Genomic DNA, 22,920 nt, shown 5'->3' with positions numbered 1-22,920 from the left:
CTCATATCCTCGAGAAGATGTTTTTATTAAAAAAAAAATATCCTCGAGAAGATGAGAGAACACGACTATACTAACTTAAAAGAAGCGGTGTTGCCAAAGTGAGCCGGTGATATGGGTATGACATCAACGTTCGACTCTGTGTCACATGAAAGGATTAAAAATCGGCCATATTACCAAAAAACAAGTAAATATTATCATGTTTTCTTTAGGAAAATAAAATGACCAAGTGAGAGAAATATTTTTGTGCAAAATATTTGTAGCAACATAACAGCTTCAATGGATCAAGATTATATCTCATAAGGAAAGGGTCATTCTGGTCTGTAAGTGAAACAACAAAATCTGGTTCTTGGATGTGGATTAAATTATTGAAACTGAAAAGATTAGCAAGAAGTTTTCATCGAATTGAAGTTAGAAATAGAAAGAATACATCTTTTTGGCATGACACTTGGTCTTCATTGGATTGTCTTTCAGATATTTTAGGAGAGCGAGGAGTAATTGATCTTGGTCTTTCTACTCACGCTACAGTTCAAAAAACTATGATGTCTCACAAAAGAAGAAGGCACAAAACAACAATTTTTGATAGAATTAAGGATGAAATTGACGAGAGGAGAGCAAATGCGGATAATGCAGAGGATGTTAACATGTGACAAGATATTGGAAAAAAGTACAAAAAGAGGTTTTCAACAAAAACCACTTGGATGCTACTCAGAGATCAACAACCACTGTGTCAATGGAGCAAAGGAGTGTGGTTTCGACATTCTACACTTGGTGTGCTCTGAAAAATTGACTTGCAACAGGGGACCGCATGCTTAAATGGGGAGAAAATGTTGATGGGAGCTGTACCCTCTGTCAAGATCCTATTGAAACACGAGATCATCTTTTTTTCAAGTGCCCCTTCTCAGTGGAGGTGTGGAAGAAACTTCTGAGACCAATTCTAGGAGATCGATACACAAATGATTGGCCTGATATTATTGAGCTGATATCTGAAACAGATGGAGATATGCTGACTTGCTTTACTATCATGTATATCTTTCAAGCAACTGTCCATAGCATATGGAGAGAAAGAAATAAAAGGAGGCATGGGGAAGCTCATTCTACACCAGTGCAGCTAGTTAAATTCATTGATAAGGGAGTTAGAAACCGTTTTAGCTCTATTGTGATGGTGGGAGACATGAGATATGAAGGTGGCTTAAGATACTAGTTTGGCACAAGTATAGAGTAGAAGAACAGTTAGTTTTTGATTTTTTAATTCTTTAAACAAAAGTTGCACTTGATGTAAAGAAGCGCTATTGAATAAATTTAACATTAATTAAAAAAATCAAAACATAACAGCTTCAATGCAGATCAATTCGATGAGTTTATCGGAAACCAGCTACTTCAGAGTGTGGAGGCGGCACGAGGAATCTTGACATTCGAAGCTAGGTATCAATGTTTTTACCCAAGCCAAAGTATCTATTTAAACCCGAATAAAAAAACAAACCCAATTCAAACCGTTATACAAAATATCCGAACGGGGTTTATGAACTCAGTACTTTAAGGTTTTGATATAACCCAAACCGAACTGAAATCTGAACTAGGATCATAAGATATCCGATAGTTAAATATGTTAATGGTTTTATATATGTTAATTAAGATATTTTATAGTATTCTAAAGATTTATGTAGTTTGTTTTATTTATTACTTTGAATACTTTTTAGTTAGTTTAGATAGTTTAACTAATTTTAATTAGATTTATGAATAATTTATATATTTTAAATTTTTTTTGTCAATTTTTCAAGTTTAAAAAATATATTTTAGGCTTTCAGACATTGATTACAATCCAAATTAAACCCGAAAATAACCGAATCGAACCCGATCCGATAATTAATAAAACCTGAATGAAACTTATGAGCATAATACCGAAAATCCAAATCAACCGAACGGAGCTTCCGAACGCCCATGCATATTCGAAGCAACAAAGTAAATTTAGTACCGTTAATAGTTGAAAACGATTTTTGATACTTAAAATTTTATGTTTCGGTTAGCAAAACACATCGGAAGCGATAGGTCGAGCGAAGTTAGGTAGGACTCTTTTAAACTGGATAATTTTGTTTAAGTCGGTTTGCAATCGAATCCGTCGCGTCCGTTCAAGTTTTTTTTTTTTTTTTTTTTTTTTTTTTTTTGGTAAAATGTTAAATTTATTATACCAAATTTTTAATTTTTTACAGAAGAACGAAGAAGACAAGTAGCGGAAGAACAGTAATTAAACTAAACAGAACACCTATAAGAAATTCTGATTCTAAACGGAAGAAGAAAGATCAAGTTGATTATATAATTTCGTATATTAGAAAATACATAACATATGTTAGTGCTCTTCTTCTTCTGTTCCATTGTTATTGAACAAACCAATCAAGATTACCTCTATTTGTTGCCAGATTACCTCTATTTGTTGCAATGGCAACAAAAAAAGGGGGAAGAATGAACAGACTTTGCATAAAAACGACAAAATATCACATAATGGTTTTTAAAAGCTGAGGTTAATAGTTACAAACAACTTTTCACCACAAAATACGTACAAATATATAGGTATATGTATGATAGTATATAATTTTACAAACACATCGTTACATTATCTGGATCCAAATACACTATCAAAACCAACCAAGAAACAAATTTAATACGATGAATTAAATAAAAGAACAACTTTTCAGCACGACGACGTCCACCGGGAAGACTGAGAGTGAGAAGGAGCGTGAACCTCTGACACGAGTCATAACTCGAAGACAGAGAGAGAGAGAGAGAGGAGAGAGAATCGTTCTACAGGTTAAGTAGCTTCAGAGGATAAGATCTCAAGTTCTGCCCACCAAAGAGGAGAGAGTCTCGGTGTAGCTTGTTCTGGAGAAATGTTGATTACTTGTTTCAGTTGTTCAACAACATCTTTCATCGTTGGTCGTTGACTTTGGTCATTTCTCAGACAATGCCTTGCCACATCACAGATCACTTCAAGGTCCTCTTCTTTAAACGTTGTTAATGTAGGATCAATCATATCTTTCAAATGATCACTCTCCAGATACTTTGATGCCTATGAGAAAACATAAAAAAAAGTGGTTACATTAGTAATGTAAATTTCAGAAAATGGATTTTATTTTGAATTTTAGTTTTACCCATTTCAGAATTGATCCTTCTTCATCTGATTCGGAGAGCCTTCCGGATATAATCTCAAGCATTAATACTCCAAAGCTATAGACATTAGTCTCTGGTTCAGCTGGTAATGGCAATGAAGATTGATCTAAATCACCACTCATCGGTTTTCTCGATTTTAGCCCTGTTTGTGAGCTGAAAGCAACCTCTCCGACCTGCAAAAAAAAGTCTTTATTAGGTCACCATTGAAATAGTTTTCCTGTCACGCAAGAAAACGAAAATCATCAATGCAGTTTTCTTGTAGAGCAAGTAACCTTGGCTGCGTAATCATCGGTTAAGTAGATTCTTGATGAGACTAATTTAGAATGCGCGATCGGCGGATTAAGCTCGTGCATATATTGCAGACAATAAGCAGTTCCCATTATTATCCTCATCCTCGCGCTCCAATCAAGATGCTCCATTTCCTTGTCTGAACAAGATGACAATGAAGATATAGAGGTTTAAGATAATAATAAAAATTAAAGTAATCTTGATATGAAGACAAACTAAGATGTTTATTACCGTGCAAATGTTCGAAAAGAGTTCCATTTGGAGCATATTCAAAAACCATCATCCTATTAAATGGTTCAGCTTCTTCACAGTATCCAATTAGATTCACAAAGTTCTTGTGGTTGACTCTTGACATTGTATCAATCTGAAAATTTGAGCTCTCCAAAAAGTCAATTCAATATTCTCGAAAAAAATGCGAAAGAAATGAATATTTAGAGTTACCTTTCTGCGGTAAGTCATTTCCATAGCTCTTGTCCATTCTCTAGTTTCCAAAACAGCGGTTGAAGCAACAGCAATCTCAACACCACTTGACAATGTTCCTTTATAGACAGTGTACCCATCAAATGCTTCAATAATATTACTGAAATCTTCACAAGCTGTTTCTAGTTCAGACCGGTTTAGCTTCGGTACACCTGAAAAAACATTTCTCACATTATGTCAAACCGAAAACAGAACCAAATAAAAAGAATTTAAGACCATTTTTCTTACCAGTAACAAAAGCTTTCTGCAACTGTCCACTTAAACCAGTTTTCCATGGACCTATACTCTTGACAGCTCTTTTCCGGCAGAAGAATATAACCCCTATTACTATCAGCACCGCTACAAAAGCAGCAACGCCGATAACAACATACAACCAAACAGCAGTAGACCCTTTTGTTTCTTCTTCAAATTGCCTTGGAGGGTCAGAGCTTGTATTGTTGTTGTACTCAGCTGTTGGAGGAAGAGAAGGAGGGATCAATGGAGGTATCCTCTTCTTTGCAGTGGTTAACGCGGGAAAAGACCCGCTGCTTCGAGGAAACACTATGGTTATAGTGTCAGGAGAAGGACTAGGAGCATCTGGTGCAGGCATAGCTGCTAAATTACTTGTTCCCTCTAGTAACTCACGCCTCCTGAGGACACTACTTTCATTCTGTAAAGAACCTACAAAAAGGAACACTGTTAGTTTGTATACGTTTCAAGTTTCAACCGTTTTTTTTAATGCGCTTACTTGGGGGATAATTCATGTCATAGTTCTCCCCTTGAGGTTCCCTTTGAAGCCTGAAGAGACATAAACATAGAAATCAGTAACACTAATGATAAAAAAATACAAAATGTAACCAAAATGAATTTATATTTTGAAAAAAAATGAAAAAAAAAACTTTTATCTACATTCTTGAAGTTGCTTTAATCCGCAATACGAAAGCTTGTGCTTTGTTTAGTCTTAACAATCTTCTCCTTGAAACACTTTTAAAATGGATAAAAAAATGTAAGAACATTGTTCAAATATTTCACCATCTTAACATATCTAATGCAAAAAAGGTGATTACCAGTATCCAAGTTTTCTATTGACGCAGCCGAAGACAGCATTGGAAGCAGAAGACAGCTCTTTATGCTTGTTTAACTGGACTTGATATAGCGATTGAAGTCTCAGGAACTTTATCTTCATAAACCCGGCAAATTTGTTACCAGAAAGCAACCTGATGAATCCACCAAAAAAAAAAGCCAACGTTATTTTATTTTGTCATGACACATTGATTTGGCTTGATAAATCTTTAACTCACAAGTTCTCTGGTGTCAACATTTTGTTTAGCTCAGGTGGAACTACTCCGCTTAGCTTATTATCCCGTAAATCCAACAACTTCAGTTTTGGAAAAGTCCCAAATTCATTTGGAATGTCACCAAAGAGATTGTTCTTGGATAGTACTCTATAAAAAAAAGAATTAGCTTCTTTTTCTCATATTCTTTCAGGAAACAGAGCAAAAAGGTAACTTAAAAACCCCTTACAGAGATGTTAATTCACTTAATTGACTAAGCTCAGGAGCTAAAGTTCCTCCCAAAGAGCATCCACTAAGATTCCTACATAACAAAACCAAAATATTCATCAGAAATTGCGATAAGAATCACAAAGACATAATATAAGAAAACAGGAACTTACACCATCTGGACTTTATTGTCGACACACGTTACACCAAACCAAGAACACATATGATCATCAGAAACATTCCAATTCGCAAGAGTTCCATGAGGATCAGAGTCCACTCTTTCCAGGAATTTCAACAGCACAAATCCTACAACATTTGAAAAACCCTTCAACAAAAATTCAAAAAGAAGACAAAATTGTTAATATATTGAGAATTACCTTCGGAGTTGAGGGATAACGAGGAACGAGACTGAAGGGTAATGATCAAGAACATGAAGCAAGAGAATTGAAATCCAATAGGATTCCATCGACAACCCATTTTAGCTTATACAAAATAGCCAGACTTTTTTTTCCTAATGAACAAATAAAGGAATAATAAAAATATTCCAAACTTTACAGAATCCTCGGGAAGAGGAGAACGACGAGGTTGATGATTGAATAATGAGGGTCTCTCATTGTTTGCACGAAACCCTAATCATCAAAGAAGTGTTTATTTCAATAAAAATTAAAAACTCGTGAAATTCTCTTCTTCTCTTCAATCTTTTTAATACCTGGAAAAAAGCCAACAAGAAACATAAATAAAATTTGAACAAAAAGTATGCAACAATAATTATTTTTAGAAAAGGAATAAGAATAACCCTCTTGAGGAAGCAATGTGAAGAGAACATGGAACCCACAAAAAGTTCCAAACATTACAGAATATTACGTACACAAAACCAAACAAATTATCAGAAAACAAATTTACCTTAAAGAAGAAATTTCTTAACCAAGAAATGCTAGGGTTTGAGAAATCAACAACTAAAAATTATCCCCACAAAGCGAAAATTATTCTTAAAAAAACTAAAAAAGGTAGAATTTAATTTAATAGATATTGAATTATATTGTATTGTTTGTTCTTGAACTTGCCCTCGTTTTTGCAGGATGATGATGATGATCTCAGAGTTTTCTCTCTTCGACCATCTTTGGTCTCTCCAGGGCCAAAGGGTGGTGGGTTCTCTCTCTTCTTCCTCCCCCCTTTCCTTTCTCTTCTTCTCTCTCTTTGAAATCTTTTTTTTCCTATTTTCTATTTCTTTTTTAACAATTTTCCCCCACAAAACTGCCTCTGTTTTTTTTTTCTTCTTGAAATTTTCCTTTAATGAGTAAGTCCTATTAACTTGCTTTAGGTTTTTCATAATTATAAAAATGTGTCTACTCATAAATACAATTATTGACATCATGTTTCCATTAGAAAATCATTCATTTTTGCGTTTGTTCCTCCCCGTTGATCAAGTAAACATATATATGGCGGGAAAGATTACTAGATAATTAACAAAGATCTATTACGGTTGATCAAGTAAACATATATATGGCGGTCCCATTATCTTCAAAATTATACATTTTGGAACTATTTTATTTTCATTTAATCAAACGTTGACTTGGGACAACGTGCCAGAGGCTCACAGGATTCAGGAAGTCAATTAATTGGCACCGTTGGATTACTCCTTAATGTAGTGACCAACGGTTAGAAGTTTAGTGACCTGGCATATATAGTGAACGCAGTTACGTGAATGATACTTAACAGTAGTACATGCCAGCCACTACCTTTTTGGATTAATTCTTATTTTATTAATCAACCTTAGTTATTTTCTCGATAGAGTAATTTACGGTTTAATTGGATAATTAAAATATTAAATACTGGTGCTACTAGTTGGAATCGCCAAGAGTGACTTACTGAATTTGATGTTTCATCTGTTTGGCCTTTTCCTCTTGGTAAGAATTGTTGGGATTTGTTGGGCTTGATTAAGAATTAACCAGAATTTCGTCAGATCAATTATTAGTTGGGACTTGGGGGTTTAAGGGCATGCACATCTTAAAGTCTCTGATCAAGTTTCTTACAATAAATTAATAAATAATAGTTACCATTTAAGTAAAAAGGAAGAGAGAAACGAACAATAAGCTCTTCTTAAATGATAAAGAAACATTTGACCTAGGTGTCATCATTTAAGTAAAAATTATAATTTACATGCTAAAGTATGTTTTCAGAAATTTGGAAGACTTTTTTACCGTTGCAGATGACCTAAGAGAGGCTTGTAACTCTTAGCCCAATAAAATAGTTTATAAACAAAAGATTATCACGTTTAATTTTTCCACAAATTCAAAATTCATATAGAACAAAATTGTTTATTTGATATGATAGTTAATAAAAATAGAATTAACGCACTTTAATTATTAATAAAGAACAACACTAGAATTATATTTAGTATATATCATGTACTAATTTTTTTTAGTATATTATGTACTAATTTTATGTGCATAAGTTTATATAACTATTAATTAATGATACTAATAACAGTATACATTTAAGTGAAAAATTATTTTTGTTATATGATTTTATCAAATTTTGTCTATTTTATTGTGGTTCAGTTTAAATGATAAAATTTATTGATATATAATTTAATGAATATAAATTCATAGAAAATTTATGTATATTTTACGTGATAATTTTCTTAGATATTGAGGAACGTCCATCCTTACTCATAAAAGGTAATATGTCTATCAAAAACATGTATGATGATGGTATTCTACTTTTCTCTTTAAACACTATATTTATTGAGTAAATTAAAAATGTTTTCAATCGTACATTATATATTACACTAATGATTAAAATGTGAGCAGTGTTATTCCAAATATAAACTAACACTTTTATTTACTTTATTTTTTAGTAAAAAAAAACTCACAAGTGATCATTTTTAAAAATATTTTTATTTTCTACCTAAATTAAAATATATATTATAGTTTTCCAAATATAAGTTGTAAGATTACAACATAGGATCCTCAAGGTTCACTTTGCGTTTGAAGGAAGAGTCTTGGTTAATGCAATAAATAGACCAAAAGCTTGGCCTTCCTTCAATTTTAAAGTGAAAGAGATTATGATGCTGTTCGTGAATTTTTTGGAGTGCAAGGTTATGTTAGAACTCCCGGCAGCTAATAGGGGAGGGCGACTAATAGCTCAGAGTGTTGTGAATCAGAATAGGTTTCAATCGTATGTTGCGCTGGGGCAACCAAGGTGGCTTTCGGGTGTGTTTGAAATGGAACGTGACTGTAGATAGTTTTATGATCTGATTTTCCTTTGTAACGGTTCTTCAAATTTTTGATATTAATGGAAATTTCAGATGGAAAAGCAAGTGATGGCTGCAAGTGGCTCGTTGGTAATTGAGCATGTGTCAGCGATTCCTACGGACCACCGATCAAACAAAACACACACCAAACGAGGATAGGGCAGAACATAATGAAAAAAAAACAGAAATGAAAAAAGCCAAATTAACAAAATATAGAAGGCAATTCTTTCAAATGACATTTTAGGGTTTTTCACACTAAAGAAGAAAATGATAAAAAAAGTTCAGATAAAAGATTCTTCTATTTTTATTTTATAGATTTAAATATATATATATATATATATATATATATATATATATATATATATAATTATTTAAATAAATAATAAAAATAATCAAATAAAAAATAAAAAATAAAAAATACAAGAATAATTTTTACTATTTTTGAATAATATATTTTTGAATTCAAACTTTTCAAATTTTATTTTGAAATTCAAAAACTGTTGCTGAAACTATTTTAAAATGTAGATTAGTTAATCGTGTATATATATATATATATATATATATATGTGTGTGTCTATTACCTTTTAATAATTTTTTAATCGTATTGATCTTTGAAAACTATATAAAATTTGTCACATATAGAATGCCCCAGAATATAACAAGGCCCATTACTCCGTTACGTGACGCACAGTAAACGCCACCAAAATCTAACATTTGTCCTTCTAAAATCGAAACAGTAATTGTTGCCTGTCGACTAGATGCCATGTATAATTCACTTCAATAAGCAACTAAGTTCTGAAATATATACAGATAAACAAAAGATATTAAACAACACATGATAATTGTTTTAAAAACAAACACATAATAAATAATCCCTAAAATTGTATGGGATTTTTTTTAACAGTGGTCAAATTATCGATTATGTCATCATATAAATCACACCATTATACTATAATAAAAATTCAGGCTCGACCCTTCATTCAACATGAACATTATAGACACAAAATCAAAGTTTGACACAAAATCGATAGAATAATAAAATAATAATTTTTTAAAAGAAAATTTATATAAATATATGGTCTCATTAAAATTATAAATTAATAATTTATATGTATATATATTTTATATAAATAATACATATTATTATATTTTTTTACAATGAAATTATCTTTATTTTTTTAACACTTAATATATTTTTGATGGGATTTAGTAATTATATATCTAAAAATACATTTAAGTTCTATGAAATATATATTATATACACCAAATAATATAATAAAATTTATATAAATGTCAAATTTTTAAAAAATAACAATTAATGTCTATACACTAAAATAAAATATTTTTCTTCTCTTAAAATAAATATTTTAAAATAAAAAATTTAAATAAAGAAACTTATAAATTAATATTTTTATAAATTAATAAAATTTTAAAGTTTTAACATTATTAATTTATAGAGATTGTACTGTATTATACAAAGTACCTTCGTTACTATCTAAAGTTCTAAACTCTCCTTGAATAAGGGTTTTAATTCTTACAACTTAAAAACTATAACTTAACTACTACAAATTTTAGAACTACGATTTTCGCTTGGGTGCCATATATTCTCCGAGAGCTTAGCCAATGACTTAAGATTAAACCCAACGATGGTATCAGCAAAGGACGTTGTTTCCTCCACACTATTTCCTTTCGGCACATCCACCATATAACTCTCCACCACCACCGTCTTCTCCTCCTCCTCTGCCGCCACAAACGCCGTTGTTTTAGACCGGTAATTAAGGAGACGGTGGTCACCGCCAATAATGCTAATCGCCATTACGTGAGACTCATCGTCTAGCTCATCTAACCTCTCTATGCTGTAACCCGCCGGAAGACCGGAAACCACCGTCACGTCACGGACAGAGCCTTCTCCTCCATCGCCGGAGCTTAGATCGCACGTTTTAACGAATTGTTTATAGGCTTGCGGGTAGTCGAAACGTCGTAGTATTGACCACACCAGAGGCAATGGAGCATTGATGGTTTGTACTAGTGTCGAACCGCAACGATGTTGTTGTTGAGATGTTTTCATTTGTTTGCTTTTTTACGCTTGTGCCCTTTTATCGACCGTTGTTCGTATGGTCTCGTATAAGAACTTAAGAATAATATCTTTGTATCTTCGTTTTGAAGCGACATGTTTGAGTATTTATATGAGAAATATCTTTTAGGTCGACATGAAAAGATGAGAAATATCTAAAGAACAAGGCCGACTAAAAGATATATATTACGTTTTTCTTGTCTTCCTTGTATTATGTAAGTATGAAAACAAAACTTTTATGTGAAATAAAAGATTACGTTGTATTGTAACCTACACTACTAAAAAGAAAATACTTTAAACGTTACTGGTTATGATGACTATAAAAAGTAATCATTATGATTACTTTTATAGTTATTAATTATCAAAATGTAGGGAACAACTTTGCTTTGTAACGTCATTGTAATGAATATGTTGCGGTCAAATTTGGAAGGTTATGACATATATGTGGTGAAGTTAGTGGCAAATAATGAATCCACGTAGTCGATTTCCTTTACACGATGCACACTTATTATTCACACATTGATATTGTACAATATTATAAGAAACACATAATTTACCAAAAAAAAATAGCACAACTGAAAAGTAAAAACAGGGAGATGAATTAGAAGGAGAGAACCTAATTTCAAACGGAAAGTATTGATGTAGGCCCGATGGCGTAAAATTAAGATCCATTTGAGCCCAATAAAGCCTCACCCTTAAAGTCTGTGGGGTTTGATGTGGTAAAGATGTTTTGGAAATAATATGTTGTGATTTTATTTTTCTATTTCAGCCCATTCTTTTTTTTTTTTTTGACGTCAAACGGCCCAGCCCATTCTTTATCTTGGTCTTTTAGGCGGATGATACAATTTTGTCAAGCCTAGTTTGATAAAGGCACGATGAAATGTGTTTTCAGTCATTGTTTTTATGCCAAAGGGCAATACCTTTTGTCTTCAAAAGGTTATTTCCTCCTTCGATGTAGGAACTAGGAACTGCAGTGTGAAGTAAAATGAACTTTGGACAAGGCATCCTTACATGTATCTCAGAATTCCATCCAAGAGTGAAGCATTTTGGATAGTATTTAATAACTAAGCATATTAAATTATCGAGTTTATGTTTATCTAAGATCGCAAAATAAATATTGACATCTTTATTTCAATTTTTTTTAAATTTCAGTCAGTATATATTATAAACATTAAAGCTTTGAAAATCACGACACTGACCATTGAAGCTATATAAAGCTACGAATATTATACCAACAATTACCGAACAAGTATACACCATATGGTACAATCCATAGCCTAATTAAGGAACAAGCGGATAATAATGCTTTATATCTAATTATTAAAAATAAATTGAGCTATATACACTGCACACACCATGAAGGAACTAAGTTAATTTATAGGTTGAGATTAAGCTTAAACTTAACAAGTTATAGCATTGAGTTTTATATTAAAAACCTTTAATTCGTAATTGTCCTTGTAAATAATCCCTACATTTCTTAAAATCTATATACATAAAAAGAATTTTTTTCATTCCTAGGCCATCCACGTCAGATTCCATGTCAGTAAGTCGAAATTTGTGATGGCGACACGTGTCACGGTCAATCAAAACTCAATGTTTCGTTTATTCTTGAGTTTAATGGGTTTTATGTGTCTTTACAATCCAAATACATCTTCTCTAAAAAACTGTATAAGAAACCTAGGGAAAGTGGCCGCTGTGCAACATTGTCCGTTCAGTCAATTGTCAATAGAAATCCAACGGTTTCAACGGTGACGAACGATTCCGATAAATGTCAGTTGGAAGCCATCATTTTTGGCGAATAGACTTCTTTAATCTGATGCAGTAATGGAAATTAACTTGGTTCATGCATCTTCATTAACATTTGCATTAATACCTATTCTCCACTTCTCACAGGATCTCACATTCAATGAATCTCTTCGTTCATTCTTTTGTGTTAATCCTCCATTATAAATATGAAAGTTTTCTTCCAACAAATCATCAGTTCATTTTTCTTAATAAACAATACAAAAAAGTGATCAAAAGAGATATATTAAACTCATGTTGTGCTTAAGGAATTGTGTCGAAAAAGTGATAAGAAACAAAAGAAATAAGATGAAAAACAGAATAAACAAAGAAGAAGAGAAAGGAAGAAGATGATAGAAAAGGGGAGAGAACCTTTTTGGCTGTAACTGGTAAAACAAGAAATGAATACATGGAATAGAAAGGAATGGAATAAGATGAATGGAATGCAGTAGAAAAATGGAATGGATTCATTCCATTTGTTCCTTATCAAAATTGTTTTGGAATGTTTTGCTTTGTATTTTGATTAGATTTTTTTGGAATTGATGGAATGAGCATTCCATTCCATTCATGTTAAATGGTAAATTTTTTTATGGAATTAATGGAATTGATCATTCCAAAGCATTCCATTCCAAAAATGGTCAATCCAGTTGCAGCCTTTGTTTGACAACATTTTCCATTTATGGAAAAGTCCAAAGGCTATTACATGGTGAAACAATATTAAAACACATCCAATTCGAATAAAATTTAAAATGGTTCACGTCTTAGCTGACTTAACATGCACACGAAGCACTATGCTGAGTGTCCTCTGTTCCACTAAAAACGTTTTTTTTAACATCTTTCCACTAAAAGTGTTTAAAATGTAAAAAAAATATTATACATCACATCATCTCTAAAAAACACAAGTACTAGAATAATATTATTACAATATTCATTATGCATATCATTCACTAAACAAGTAGACAATAAGCTTTTTATAAAAAGTTCCATTTAGGAAAAATATATTTAGGAAAAATATACACATTGAACGATGTACTGAAAAGTCTGGATATCATTGTTGCTTCAGTGCATAAATTAATTAGAATATATTAATAACTTCTTGCTAAAAAAATATACACATTTGTCGCTAAGGATTTAGCTTCACTTCTAATCATAGAATCATTATCACTTTCAGTTACTTGAAGTAAAGCCTCGCGAATTTCTAAAATTTGGAATCTAATTGCTTTAACACTATTTACACGATTCTCCCAACATAGATGACAATGGCTTAAGCGTAAGGTCTTTTATATTATCTTTTAAAATATCCCACCTCTTAGTAGATTTAGCAATATTGTGTATATTCTTTGTATCACTCCAATAAAATCTTTAGCTTTTCCACAAGTATTAGCCATATCACATAACATTAAATTAAGACTATGAGAACTACAAAGAGTATAAAACGCTCTTGGATTTACATCTAAAAATTGGTTTTGTACTCATTGATGTTTTCCTTTCATGTTTGCACCATTATCATAACTTTAACCTTGTACATTATGTATGTTAAAATCCAAATAAAATAATTCATTTTGTAAGACTTCAAAAAGACTTTGACCACTTGTATCTTTCACATGTAAAAATCCTAGAAAAGATTCTTCAATTTTAATACGATGAGAAGAATAATCAACATACTTCAATATCATAGACATTTGTTCTTGGTGGCCACTGGCCACTATCAGGAGTACAATCAAGTATCAAGAAAATATTTTGCTTGTTTTATTTTTACTTAAAATTTCAGATTTAATTGCAGAAGCAATCAAAATTATCAATTCATTTTGAATATTATGACCAAGATAATGAAAATCAATATCATCATTTATAATTCTTTCCACATGCTCTTTGGTAACTGGATCAAATTCAACTAACATTCAATAAATCCTAAAAAATTTCCATTGTTATTTTCATACAGTTTAGCATTAGTACCACAAAATGCAAGACTATGCTTTGCAAGAAATTTTACAACAAAATAATTCTAAACAAAACTTTTTTTCAATGATTTTTTCCTTTTAAAATTAGTGTATGAGCCACTTTATCAATAGTTTGAGAAAAATCTTAAACGCATATCATACTCAATTGTCATATTCTTAACATGTGCAACACTTGTTTCATGCTCTTTAAGCCTAGAACTAAGATGTGCCCAGTCTTTAAAACCTTCATTTGAACTGACATTTTCCAACAGATTTTTTAAATACCTTACAGCAAAAACAAAATAATTTATCAATTTAGTTACAGTAGACTAACCAATCTCTTTTGCATTTTTCTCCATTCAATAAAATTCTATTATACCACTTTGCAGAAAAGCATCTATTGAATTTATCTTTTGGACCATTTTTAATAGACATATCTCTTTAAGGACTGTTTTCTACTAAAATATCAATCATCTTAGATTCAAAAACATTCCAATTTCTTGGATCAAAAATATCAAACTTATAATCATTTACTTTTTCTAAATCATCATCATCTGAATTCAAACAATCAGCATTTTTGAGATCATTCTCACAAACATCATCACAATCATTATCATCTCTAGGAATACAAACATTAACACTATCATCATTTTTATTCATATATCTTCTATATTTTCATATTCAGTGTTTTGAGTGGAAGTAACATCTTTTGTTTTTTTTGATTAAAAACTTATGAAAAACACTTCTTTGAAACTATAAATTTTCCAGTTTCTTTTTTCTTTTAACGTTTTTTGTATCTATAATCAGGAACCATATAATCTATTAAAAATAAATAGAACAATAGAAATTGGATAGTAGTTAGACAAAAAGTTGTAGAGTCTTGATTTGATCAGACAAGAACTTGGAGACTCTTCTTTTTCTCTCTCGACATGATGTATTATACAGCTAATAGCTACAAATTGGTAACTGTAGGTGTAATACATGTAGAACTGTTTTCTTTATATTGTGGAAAGAGAGATCTATCTTTCCATCGTGAAACCGTATATAAAATCGTTTATCATTTATAAATAGATTGACTTTGTGATTTGTGTGCGGCGGAGGTTTTGGTTCCGTACCGTTTTAATGATTAATAATAGATAGTGTCTTCAGCATTGTATGCCCAAAAATAGCCACATCCTTTTTTTCAATGGAACAACAAGGTACCATTCAAATTAAACACAAAAACGAGAAATTAACATCAACAAATCAGGAGGATATTAATTCATAATAATAAATAATCGTTAAACTTGGCGAAAACCCCTTGAAGATGAAGCAAATACAAAATAAAAATCTCTCACGTCATATATTTTGTTTATTCGCTTAGAAAATGACGTCAGGGACAATACCGAGTTCCTTGAAAGCAGCGGGACAATCAGCTAACGGGGTCTTAACCATGAAACCGAGAGGGTTAACGATACGTGTCTCGTGAGAGACGATTCCGTCATTCGCCGTTAAACTGATCTTAGCGGCGTTACGTAAATAAGCCTCTTTGCTGACATCACTGCAACCAATGTCCGGTGATTGGACCAACACGAGCTCGCAAACTTCTTCTTCGTGGTCACCGGTTACTTCAATCTTGTAGCTTCCTGATTTGTCGGTAACGGCTTCTTTGGTCAACGTTAGGGTTCCGTTTGTTCTGCTTCTGCACTCCAACTTCACTTTCGCCCCTTCACAAACACGAAAAAAATGTTAAACCAAATTAAATACTACTTAAATGTTTGAACATAATATGAGATTGATTTAGTTTTAAGCTGTGGTCGGGCTACGCTCAAAAATATTTGCAAACTTTTTTTTTTTTTTGAACATTCAATATTTGCAAACTGCATCAAGTCATTCGGATTCAGAAACCGATATATTATTGTAAGACGTTGCATACATTCTTAATTATAATATGCAAGATAGAGTGCGCAAACACATACTCGTCCCAAACTATTTCATTATACAATGTTTTTATGAAACGTATGTTTGATGTGCTATTTTTTTTATTACAGGCTCAAATATATTCACACATTCATGCATGATAAATTGTTTAATTTACCTTCGAGGAATTGGCTGAGACGGGTAACAAACTGGACACGGCAAGTGTCACAGTAAACTGATCCCTGAATCTGGAAAATGTCAAAATCATCAGCATCTGCGGCAGTAAAACCGGCGAGAGAGGACAAACACACGGTGGAGACGATAAAGAGAGAGAAGACGATTGCTTTGGCAGCCATTTTTGTTAAAATATTTTTTTTCTTTGTTTTGTGTTTTGTTTGGTGGTCTTTTCTTCTTTTTGGTTTCTCTTTATAATAGTTTAGTTTCAAACGGTAAGTTGAGTTATGTTTGAGAAGAGGACAACTTTTCTCGTGGAGCACCGAGTTTGTTTTATATTAGAAACCCGATTGTTATTTTTAGACTAGAACTAAATGTAAGTCGTTTGTTTGTTAATTTAAAATTAGTTTCAATAGCTAGGGTTTTGAATATAAGAATGTTAAGTTTATTAAAGCTTAATTATAGCAGAGGTTTCTATTTTTTTACCACCTTTTTCTCCTTTATTAATAATAGAGTAGCATACAAAATATTTCTAAGATTGTTTAATTTAAGTTATTGGAAATAAGGTTCGTTTTAGGATCCTTGAATTCTTTTATGAACAGTTGATGTTGAATTATTTTGTTTATATTACTCATATAAATCCAGTACCATGAGAAAAGAAAATTTTCAACATGAGATTTTAATTTGACGATTGAATGAAAAACGTATTCTTAAAGATAACAATTCAAATTTTAACAAAAACTAATTATTGATTCAATAAATTCATCTAAATTATATAATATTTGATTTGATAATTTTTAAACAACATTTGTCTCATTCAACTTGAATAAACCTGATTTTTCGAACCAAGTGAATAATACCAAATTTATATTCAGGAATTTGGCTCTAAAACCATTAAAACACATACTTGATATTATACTCTTTTTGTATCATCTATGTTTATAACCAACTAAAGTGCATTGGTAAGTTGATACTATACTCTTTTTATGGCTGTAATGTCACTCCACTCTTTGTAACGTCACTCCAGTGCTTAGAGTTTAGGATTTAGGATTTATATTTTAGGATTTAGGGTTTGTGGTTTAGAGTTTTGAGTTTATGGTTTAGAGTTTCGGGTTTAGATTTCAGGATTTAGGGTTTATTTTTTAAAGTTTTGGGTTTAGGGTTTAAGATTTGAGGATTATGGTTTATGGTTTAGAGTTTTTAGTTTAGAGTTTAGGATTTAGGTTTTATTGTTTTAGACTTTAGGCTTTTAGAATTTATAGTTTTGCAGACGGCGTTAATATCGATGTCATTTTTTTCAGCTATATCATCTTTTTAAAATAATTTATTGTCTTTTTTAATTAGTCGTACATGATACTTTGGTTGGTTATAAAGAGTGAAGTGAATACAAAGATAGACAGTTTGGCGTAGAATGCGAGAAAATAAATGTCTGTTGTTGTTTATATAAATGCATCAGTTTAGTTTGCATAGTCTTCATAGAGTCTGTTTAAGTTATGAGAAAAAAGAGTAGAGTGAATTTAACCATTCATCATAGGGGTGAACCTACGTCAAATCAAATATTTAGGGGGATGTCACCCTTCCTGATATATACATTTCTCTTCCAAATATGTTTAGATATGATCGCACTCTAATAAAGGTGTCTCTCCTGGCTTATTTTTCCTTCTTTGGAACATCCCTACTCCACATGAAATCTTGCTGCATATTTCTACATGACCTAGTGCTAACAGTCCAAATTAGTGATTTGTAAAATTGGAGAATATAAATATATTTTAGTGTTGTGTTTTAATAACTTACATGAGAATTATATATAGACACAATATATAGAGCTATCTCAATTAAAAATAAAATTTATTTAAATTTTATAACATATATCTAAATCATCTAATCTTTATCATAATAGATTTTATATAGTATTATTTGGTTTAGGCTTCATAAATTTCATGGGCCTTAAAATACACATCTTGCTATTGGATACGTATCTACAGTGAGGTTCTACCCATTGAAATTTTAAAACATATAACATATATGTATATATATTAATATTAATATTTAATTTTGGGCCTTTAATTTTATAAAAGAACCAACTCAAATGATTTTAAAAATTTAGATTGAGTTTTCCATAAAATTAAGAACTCTATAGTTAAATACTATTATAAATATATTTGTATGTTTGTTTAGAACTCTAACGGGTATAACCTTCCCCACTAGAGATGTTCTTAACATATCTCCAAAATGATTAAGTGGAAGGTGTTCAGCCCAAAGCTTTAATTTTGGGATGTTCACTTATCACTATTCTTATTGCCGTTACAATTTGACTTCTAATCCTCCTTAGCAAGTAAATTAAGTTGATTTATAAAACATTTTTTTATGCTGGCATGTAGTTCAAATTTTCCTGTTGAAAGTTAGGACAAAGTTTGATACATTTCATGACATCAAAACAGTTAAGTTTAGTTGATTTCTAATTTAGAAACAACAATTTAAATCATTTCTTGTATGTACAAATTACGAATAAGTTTTGATGATAGTTAAATTTTGTCTGATAATAATTATATTACTCAGTAAAACATTTTTTTAAAATTTATGTATATATGTATGATGTATCTTTTTATTATTAATGATAGTTCCACATATGTATCTTTTTTTATTTAGTCGTTTAGACATCGTTCTCGCTTCGGCCAATTATAATATGGATTTATGTCCAAAAATGACATTCCGTAAACATCTGTGTTAGCGCCCGATTTATAATTTTACTTCTATTGTCCCTAACTAAAACTTATTACCAATTATATTGTATTTTATAGACAAAATGGAAAAGTTCATAGAAATTCGAATAGATGAAATTGGTGGGAAACAGGAAACTTTTGGGCAAATGGTTTAAGATTTATCTACAGATACTTACTACTTAGTGCAATGAAGTTCACTTTTGTTGTGAGTGACTATGATTCGAAATTAATTTGTCGAATCTTTTTTCCCTTTGTTTTAAGCTTATAACTTGCACGGATGGTTCTCTTATGAATAAAGGAAATCTAATTCTTGAATTTAAATTTAATTAATTAATTAATTAAAAGACAAAAGAAGATTCCATGTTTTGATGAGATTAATAATTTTGATGCATCAGAAGTATATTTAACATGTGAAAACCAAATGAATACGTTTTTTTCATACATACATTGAGTAGCTGAAATTGGTTAGTTTCTAACAAATATGTTTTCAGATTATATTTGCAGTTTTTTTTGTTCCACATGTCATTCTTAATTTTGAACTTTCAGTTTCAAATAAATAAATATAGTTGTCCAAAACTAAAACCAGTTTCGATTTCAAAGTTCGAATATCATAAGCCTAGAGAGATTAAAGTCTAATAAGTTCAACTTTCTAGTTATTAAATGTATTTGTTTACAAACTTAAACCGCGGCTGTAACGAAAAATGCAGCCAAGCTGAAAGTGAAGAGGATGAGTGTATCTCAGTTTGATCTTTGATGTAGAAAAAATACTTAACAACCATAAATAAACTTAACAAGCCATGCATGATCGATCTGGTTATGTATATATGGATCATGGATGTATAAGATGATCATTACGTGTAAACTTAAAATACTTTGTCCTAATCACTACATGGGTATATTACCAATAACATCAAACCTTTTCACTATAAAACCCCACTTCCAAAACCTTTTGGAGTAATCAAATTAGTATCAATATCCTTCAACTTTTCTAAACCAAATGGCTTTAACACAGATCCAAATCTTTCTCATTGTCTCTCTAGTCTCATCATTCAGTTTATCGATCACTCTTTCTCGTCCATTACTCGATGAAGTCGCCATGCAAAAGAGACATGCCGAGTGGATGACCGAACACGGCCGTGTTTACGCAGATGCGAACGAGAAAAACAACCGCTACGCTGTTTTCAAACGCAACGTGGAACGCATTGAACGCTTAAATGACGTTCAATCCGGACTAACGTTTAAACTCGCGGTGAACCAGTTTGCTGATCTAACCAACGAAGAATTCCGTTCTATGTACACTGGTTTCAAAGGAAACTCTGTGTTGTCTAGTCGAACTAAACCAACGTCGTTTAGGTACCAAAACGTTTCTTCTGATGCGTTGCCGGTTTCTGTTGATTGGAGGAAGAAAGGAGCTGTGACTCCTATCAAGGATCAAGGCTTATGCGGTAATATAATGCCAAAGCTTTATTCGTTTGTATATGTATAAACTAAACCAAGCTAAATTTTGAACCGGGATAATCGAACAATTTGGTTTCCTTATCCCGAACGATTTTATCTCTTAATAGTTAATATATACAGAATATAACCCGAACAAAGACCGAAGTCTAGTGTAACTAAACCAATCCAAATTAATTACAAGTATCTGTTTAGTTATACTGTATACAAAATGAAATATTTATTTTAAGTTCTGATGGAAAAATATTTTGAATATTTTAGTAGTTTCTGCTCCAAAACCGAGACTGATTTGAACCGATAATTTTAAAAGGAACTGTAGAATTCCGGTTATGGATTGTCAAACCCAAAGAGTTAGTTGCTTGGATAGTGAAACTAACGAGTGAATGTTTTCCGTAGGATCTTGTTGGGCGTTTTCAGCTGTTGCGGCTATAGAAGGAGTAGCACAGATAAAGAAAGGGAAACTCATTTCTTTGTCTGAACAAGAGCTTGTCGACTGCGACACAAACGATGGTGGCTGCATGGGCGGTTTGATGGATACAGCGTTTAACTACACAATAACTATTGGCGGCTTAACCTCTGAATCAAATTATCCTTATAAAAGCACAAACGGCACTTGCAACTTCAATAAAACTAAACAGATAGCAACTTCTATCAAAGGTTTCCCTTTAATAATTCCCTCATAAAAGTCGTAGAAAAAGATTCATATAATAATCCGAAAAGTTAACCGAATAAACAAAAAACTAATTACAAAAATCAAAATAATAAAATAATAAAATTGACGAAACATAACTAAACAAACCAATCGAAATACGCAAATGTCTAAATACTAGTGCTCATGGTTTGGTTTTTGAAATGAGAAGATACTAGTTCTCATGCTTTGAAATTATATCTCTTCTACACATATCATAGGTTTTGAGGATGTCCCGGCTAACGATGAGAAAGCCCTAATGAAGGCAGTGGCACACCACCCGGTTAGCATTGGAATAGCGGGAGGAGATATTGGTTTCCAATTCTATTCGTCCGGTGTGTTCAGCGGAGAATGCACAACTCATCTTGATCACGGGGTAACTGCGGTTGGATACGGCCGATCTAAAAACGGATTAAAGTACTGGATCCTCAAGAATTCATGGGGACCAAAATGGGGAGAACGTGGATACATGAGGATCAAAAAAGATATCAAGCCTAAACACGGACAATGTGGTCTTGCCATGAATGCTTCGTACCCAACTATGTGAAAAAATCGGTTCAATATCCGGTTAAGCTTTAGAATAAATGTGTGTGTTGGTTATAATTTAAGACTCTGTTGCATGTAATTTGTGAAATGGTAAGTTTATGTGATGCAAAAGATTTGATACTTTGAGTAAAAGTTGAGAACTTCATTGTATAACTGATATGGGGTTTGCTATCATAATGAAATCAGATTCTCTTATCATAAGCTTCAATATCTTTTTTCTTGGATTGGAAACTGCAGGTTACTATGCCCCATGTTCTCATCCACAAGTCTCAAACCATTTGACTCTTCTTTCAGACTCATTGCCTACATCAGATGATGAACAGTCATCAACCGAGAGTACTAGTCATGGAAATAGGAACAAGTGTCCTGTTCCAATACGGTCAAAAGCTTTAGTAAACTCGAGAAACAAAATTCAGCAGAGGAAAGCTGTGTTAAAGAGCTCAGGGAGAGTCAAAAGCACAATCCCCTACAGTTAACGTACGAACGACCCGAAACCAGATGCCTCCAAACAGAGGAACAATCCTATGCATGTAATACAGCCAAGCGGCTTCCAACTTACTTTACATCCCTAAAAGTTCCTAATCTTTTCGTCCAAATTTAATAGAAACAAGATTATCGGTTCACCAGCGCTTTGCAGGATTTTTATTAATAAAATTTTAATTATAATTTGATAAAACAATATTCATTTTTAATTTGTGTTAATAAATGTCGTCCATTTTAGTTTTTTTTTTATTTACAATAAACACATCTACAAGCAAGTGGAATATATCCTTAATTACTTTGTATTTTGAGGATGTCCGTATCATTCGATCCAAAAACTTGTGTTTTACGCAATAGACCCTCAAATGATAACTACATTTGACGTGATTTGCACAGGATACTAAAACACCAAGCTACCTATACAAAATCAGAAACACATAATATTACAGAAAACAAAGTTTCATATATTTTTGAAAAAAGAAAAAGAAAAAT

General features: G+C 31.7%; 4 protein-coding genes across 5 annotated transcripts; 1 reads left to right on the top strand and 3 right to left on the bottom strand.

Moving 5' to 3' along the window:
• Nucleotides 1–2,487: 2,487 nt before the first annotated feature.
• LOC106378844 (protein MALE DISCOVERER 1) lies at nt 2,488–6,204 on the bottom strand. 2 transcript variants are annotated; one of them, XM_048781417.1, is made up of 13 exons: nt 5,789–6,183; nt 5,585–5,717; nt 5,434–5,505; nt 5,211–5,354; nt 4,977–5,126; nt 4,819–4,893; nt 4,658–4,707; nt 4,159–4,590; nt 3,892–4,082; nt 3,682–3,814; nt 3,435–3,589; nt 3,144–3,335; nt 2,488–3,061 (listed from the first exon to the last, which is right to left on the bottom strand). In XM_048781417.1, exons 1-13 carry the CDS (start codon nt 5,886–5,888, stop codon nt 2,804–2,806), a joined length of 2,085 nt encoding a protein of 694 aa, XP_048637374.1. In that variant the 5' UTR covers nt 5,889–6,183; the 3' UTR covers nt 2,488–2,803. The 2 variants fall into 2 exon arrangements, with proteins under 2 accessions (XP_048637374.1, XP_048637375.1); XM_048781418.1 differs by lacking the exon at nt 4,819–4,893 and having other exon boundaries at nt 5,789–6,204.
• A 3,894-nt stretch (nt 6,205–10,098) lies between these two features.
• Nucleotides 10,099–11,521, bottom strand: LOC106380004 (abscisic acid receptor PYL11). The gene has a single exon (XM_013819837.3). The coding sequence runs from the start codon at nt 10,733–10,735 to the stop codon at nt 10,223–10,225; it is 513 nt and encodes a 170-aa protein (XP_013675291.2). The 5' UTR covers nt 10,736–11,521; the 3' UTR covers nt 10,099–10,222.
• Nucleotides 11,522–15,694: 4,173 nt separating this feature from the next.
• LOC106401360 (pollen-specific protein-like At4g18596) lies at nt 15,695–16,822 on the bottom strand. Its single transcript, XM_013841865.3, has 2 exons — nt 16,541–16,822; nt 15,695–16,169 (listed from the first exon to the last, which is right to left on the bottom strand). Exons 1-2 carry the CDS (start codon nt 16,716–16,718, stop codon nt 15,823–15,825), a joined length of 525 nt encoding a protein of 174 aa, XP_013697319.2. The 5' UTR covers nt 16,719–16,822; the 3' UTR covers nt 15,695–15,822.
• A 3,362-nt stretch (nt 16,823–20,184) lies between these two features.
• LOC106401358 (senescence-specific cysteine protease SAG12-like) lies at nt 20,185–22,143 on the top strand. Its single transcript, XM_013841863.3, has 3 exons — nt 20,185–20,704; nt 21,111–21,371; nt 21,624–22,143. Exons 1-3 carry the CDS (start codon nt 20,257–20,259, stop codon nt 21,947–21,949), a joined length of 1,035 nt encoding a protein of 344 aa, XP_013697317.2. The 5' UTR covers nt 20,185–20,256; the 3' UTR covers nt 21,950–22,143.
• The last annotated feature ends 777 nt before the right edge of the window (nt 22,144–22,920 follow it).

The sequence above is a fragment of the Brassica napus genome, chromosome A6 (assembly GCF_020379485.1).
Source record: "Brassica napus cultivar Da-Ae chromosome A6, Da-Ae, whole genome shotgun sequence".
NCBI lineage: Eukaryota > Viridiplantae > Streptophyta > Magnoliopsida > Brassicales > Brassicaceae > Brassica > Brassica napus.
Note: the sequence above shows the minus strand (reverse complement) of the source record. Positions and strands in the feature narration are given on the sequence as shown.

Excerpts from the sequence above, each read along its gene's own strand:
- LOC106378844 (XM_048781417.1), bottom strand. The coding sequence starts at position 5,888 with ATGGGTTGTCGATGGAATCCTATTGGATTTCAATTCTCTTGCTTCATG. Across the intron at positions 5,506-5,584 it reads GACAATAAAGTCCAGATGGT|GAATCTTAGTGGATGCTCTT; the intron begins GTAAGTTCCTGT and ends TTTGTTATGTAG. Across the intron at positions 5,127-5,210 it reads ATGTTGACACCAGAGAACTT|GTTGCTTTCTGGTAACAAAT; the intron begins GTGAGTTAAAGA and ends TGGATTCATCAG.
- LOC106380004 (XM_013819837.3), bottom strand. The coding sequence starts at position 10,735 with ATGAAAACATCTCAACAACAACATCGTTGCGGTTCGACACTAGTACAA.
- LOC106401360 (XM_013841865.3), bottom strand. The coding sequence starts at position 16,718 with ATGGCTGCCAAAGCAATCGTCTTCTCTCTCTTTATCGTCTCCACCGTG. Across the intron at positions 16,170-16,540 it reads TCTCAGCCAATTCCTCGAAG|GGGCGAAAGTGAAGTTGGAG; the intron begins GTAAATTAAACA and ends GTGTTTGTGAAG.
- LOC106401358 (XM_013841863.3), top strand. The coding sequence starts at position 20,257 with ATGGCTTTAACACAGATCCAAATCTTTCTCATTGTCTCTCTAGTCTCA. Across the intron at positions 20,705-21,110 it reads CAAGGATCAAGGCTTATGCG|GATCTTGTTGGGCGTTTTCA; the intron begins GTAATATAATGC and ends TGTTTTCCGTAG. Across the intron at positions 21,372-21,623 it reads GATAGCAACTTCTATCAAAG|GTTTTGAGGATGTCCCGGCT; the intron begins GTTTCCCTTTAA and ends CACATATCATAG.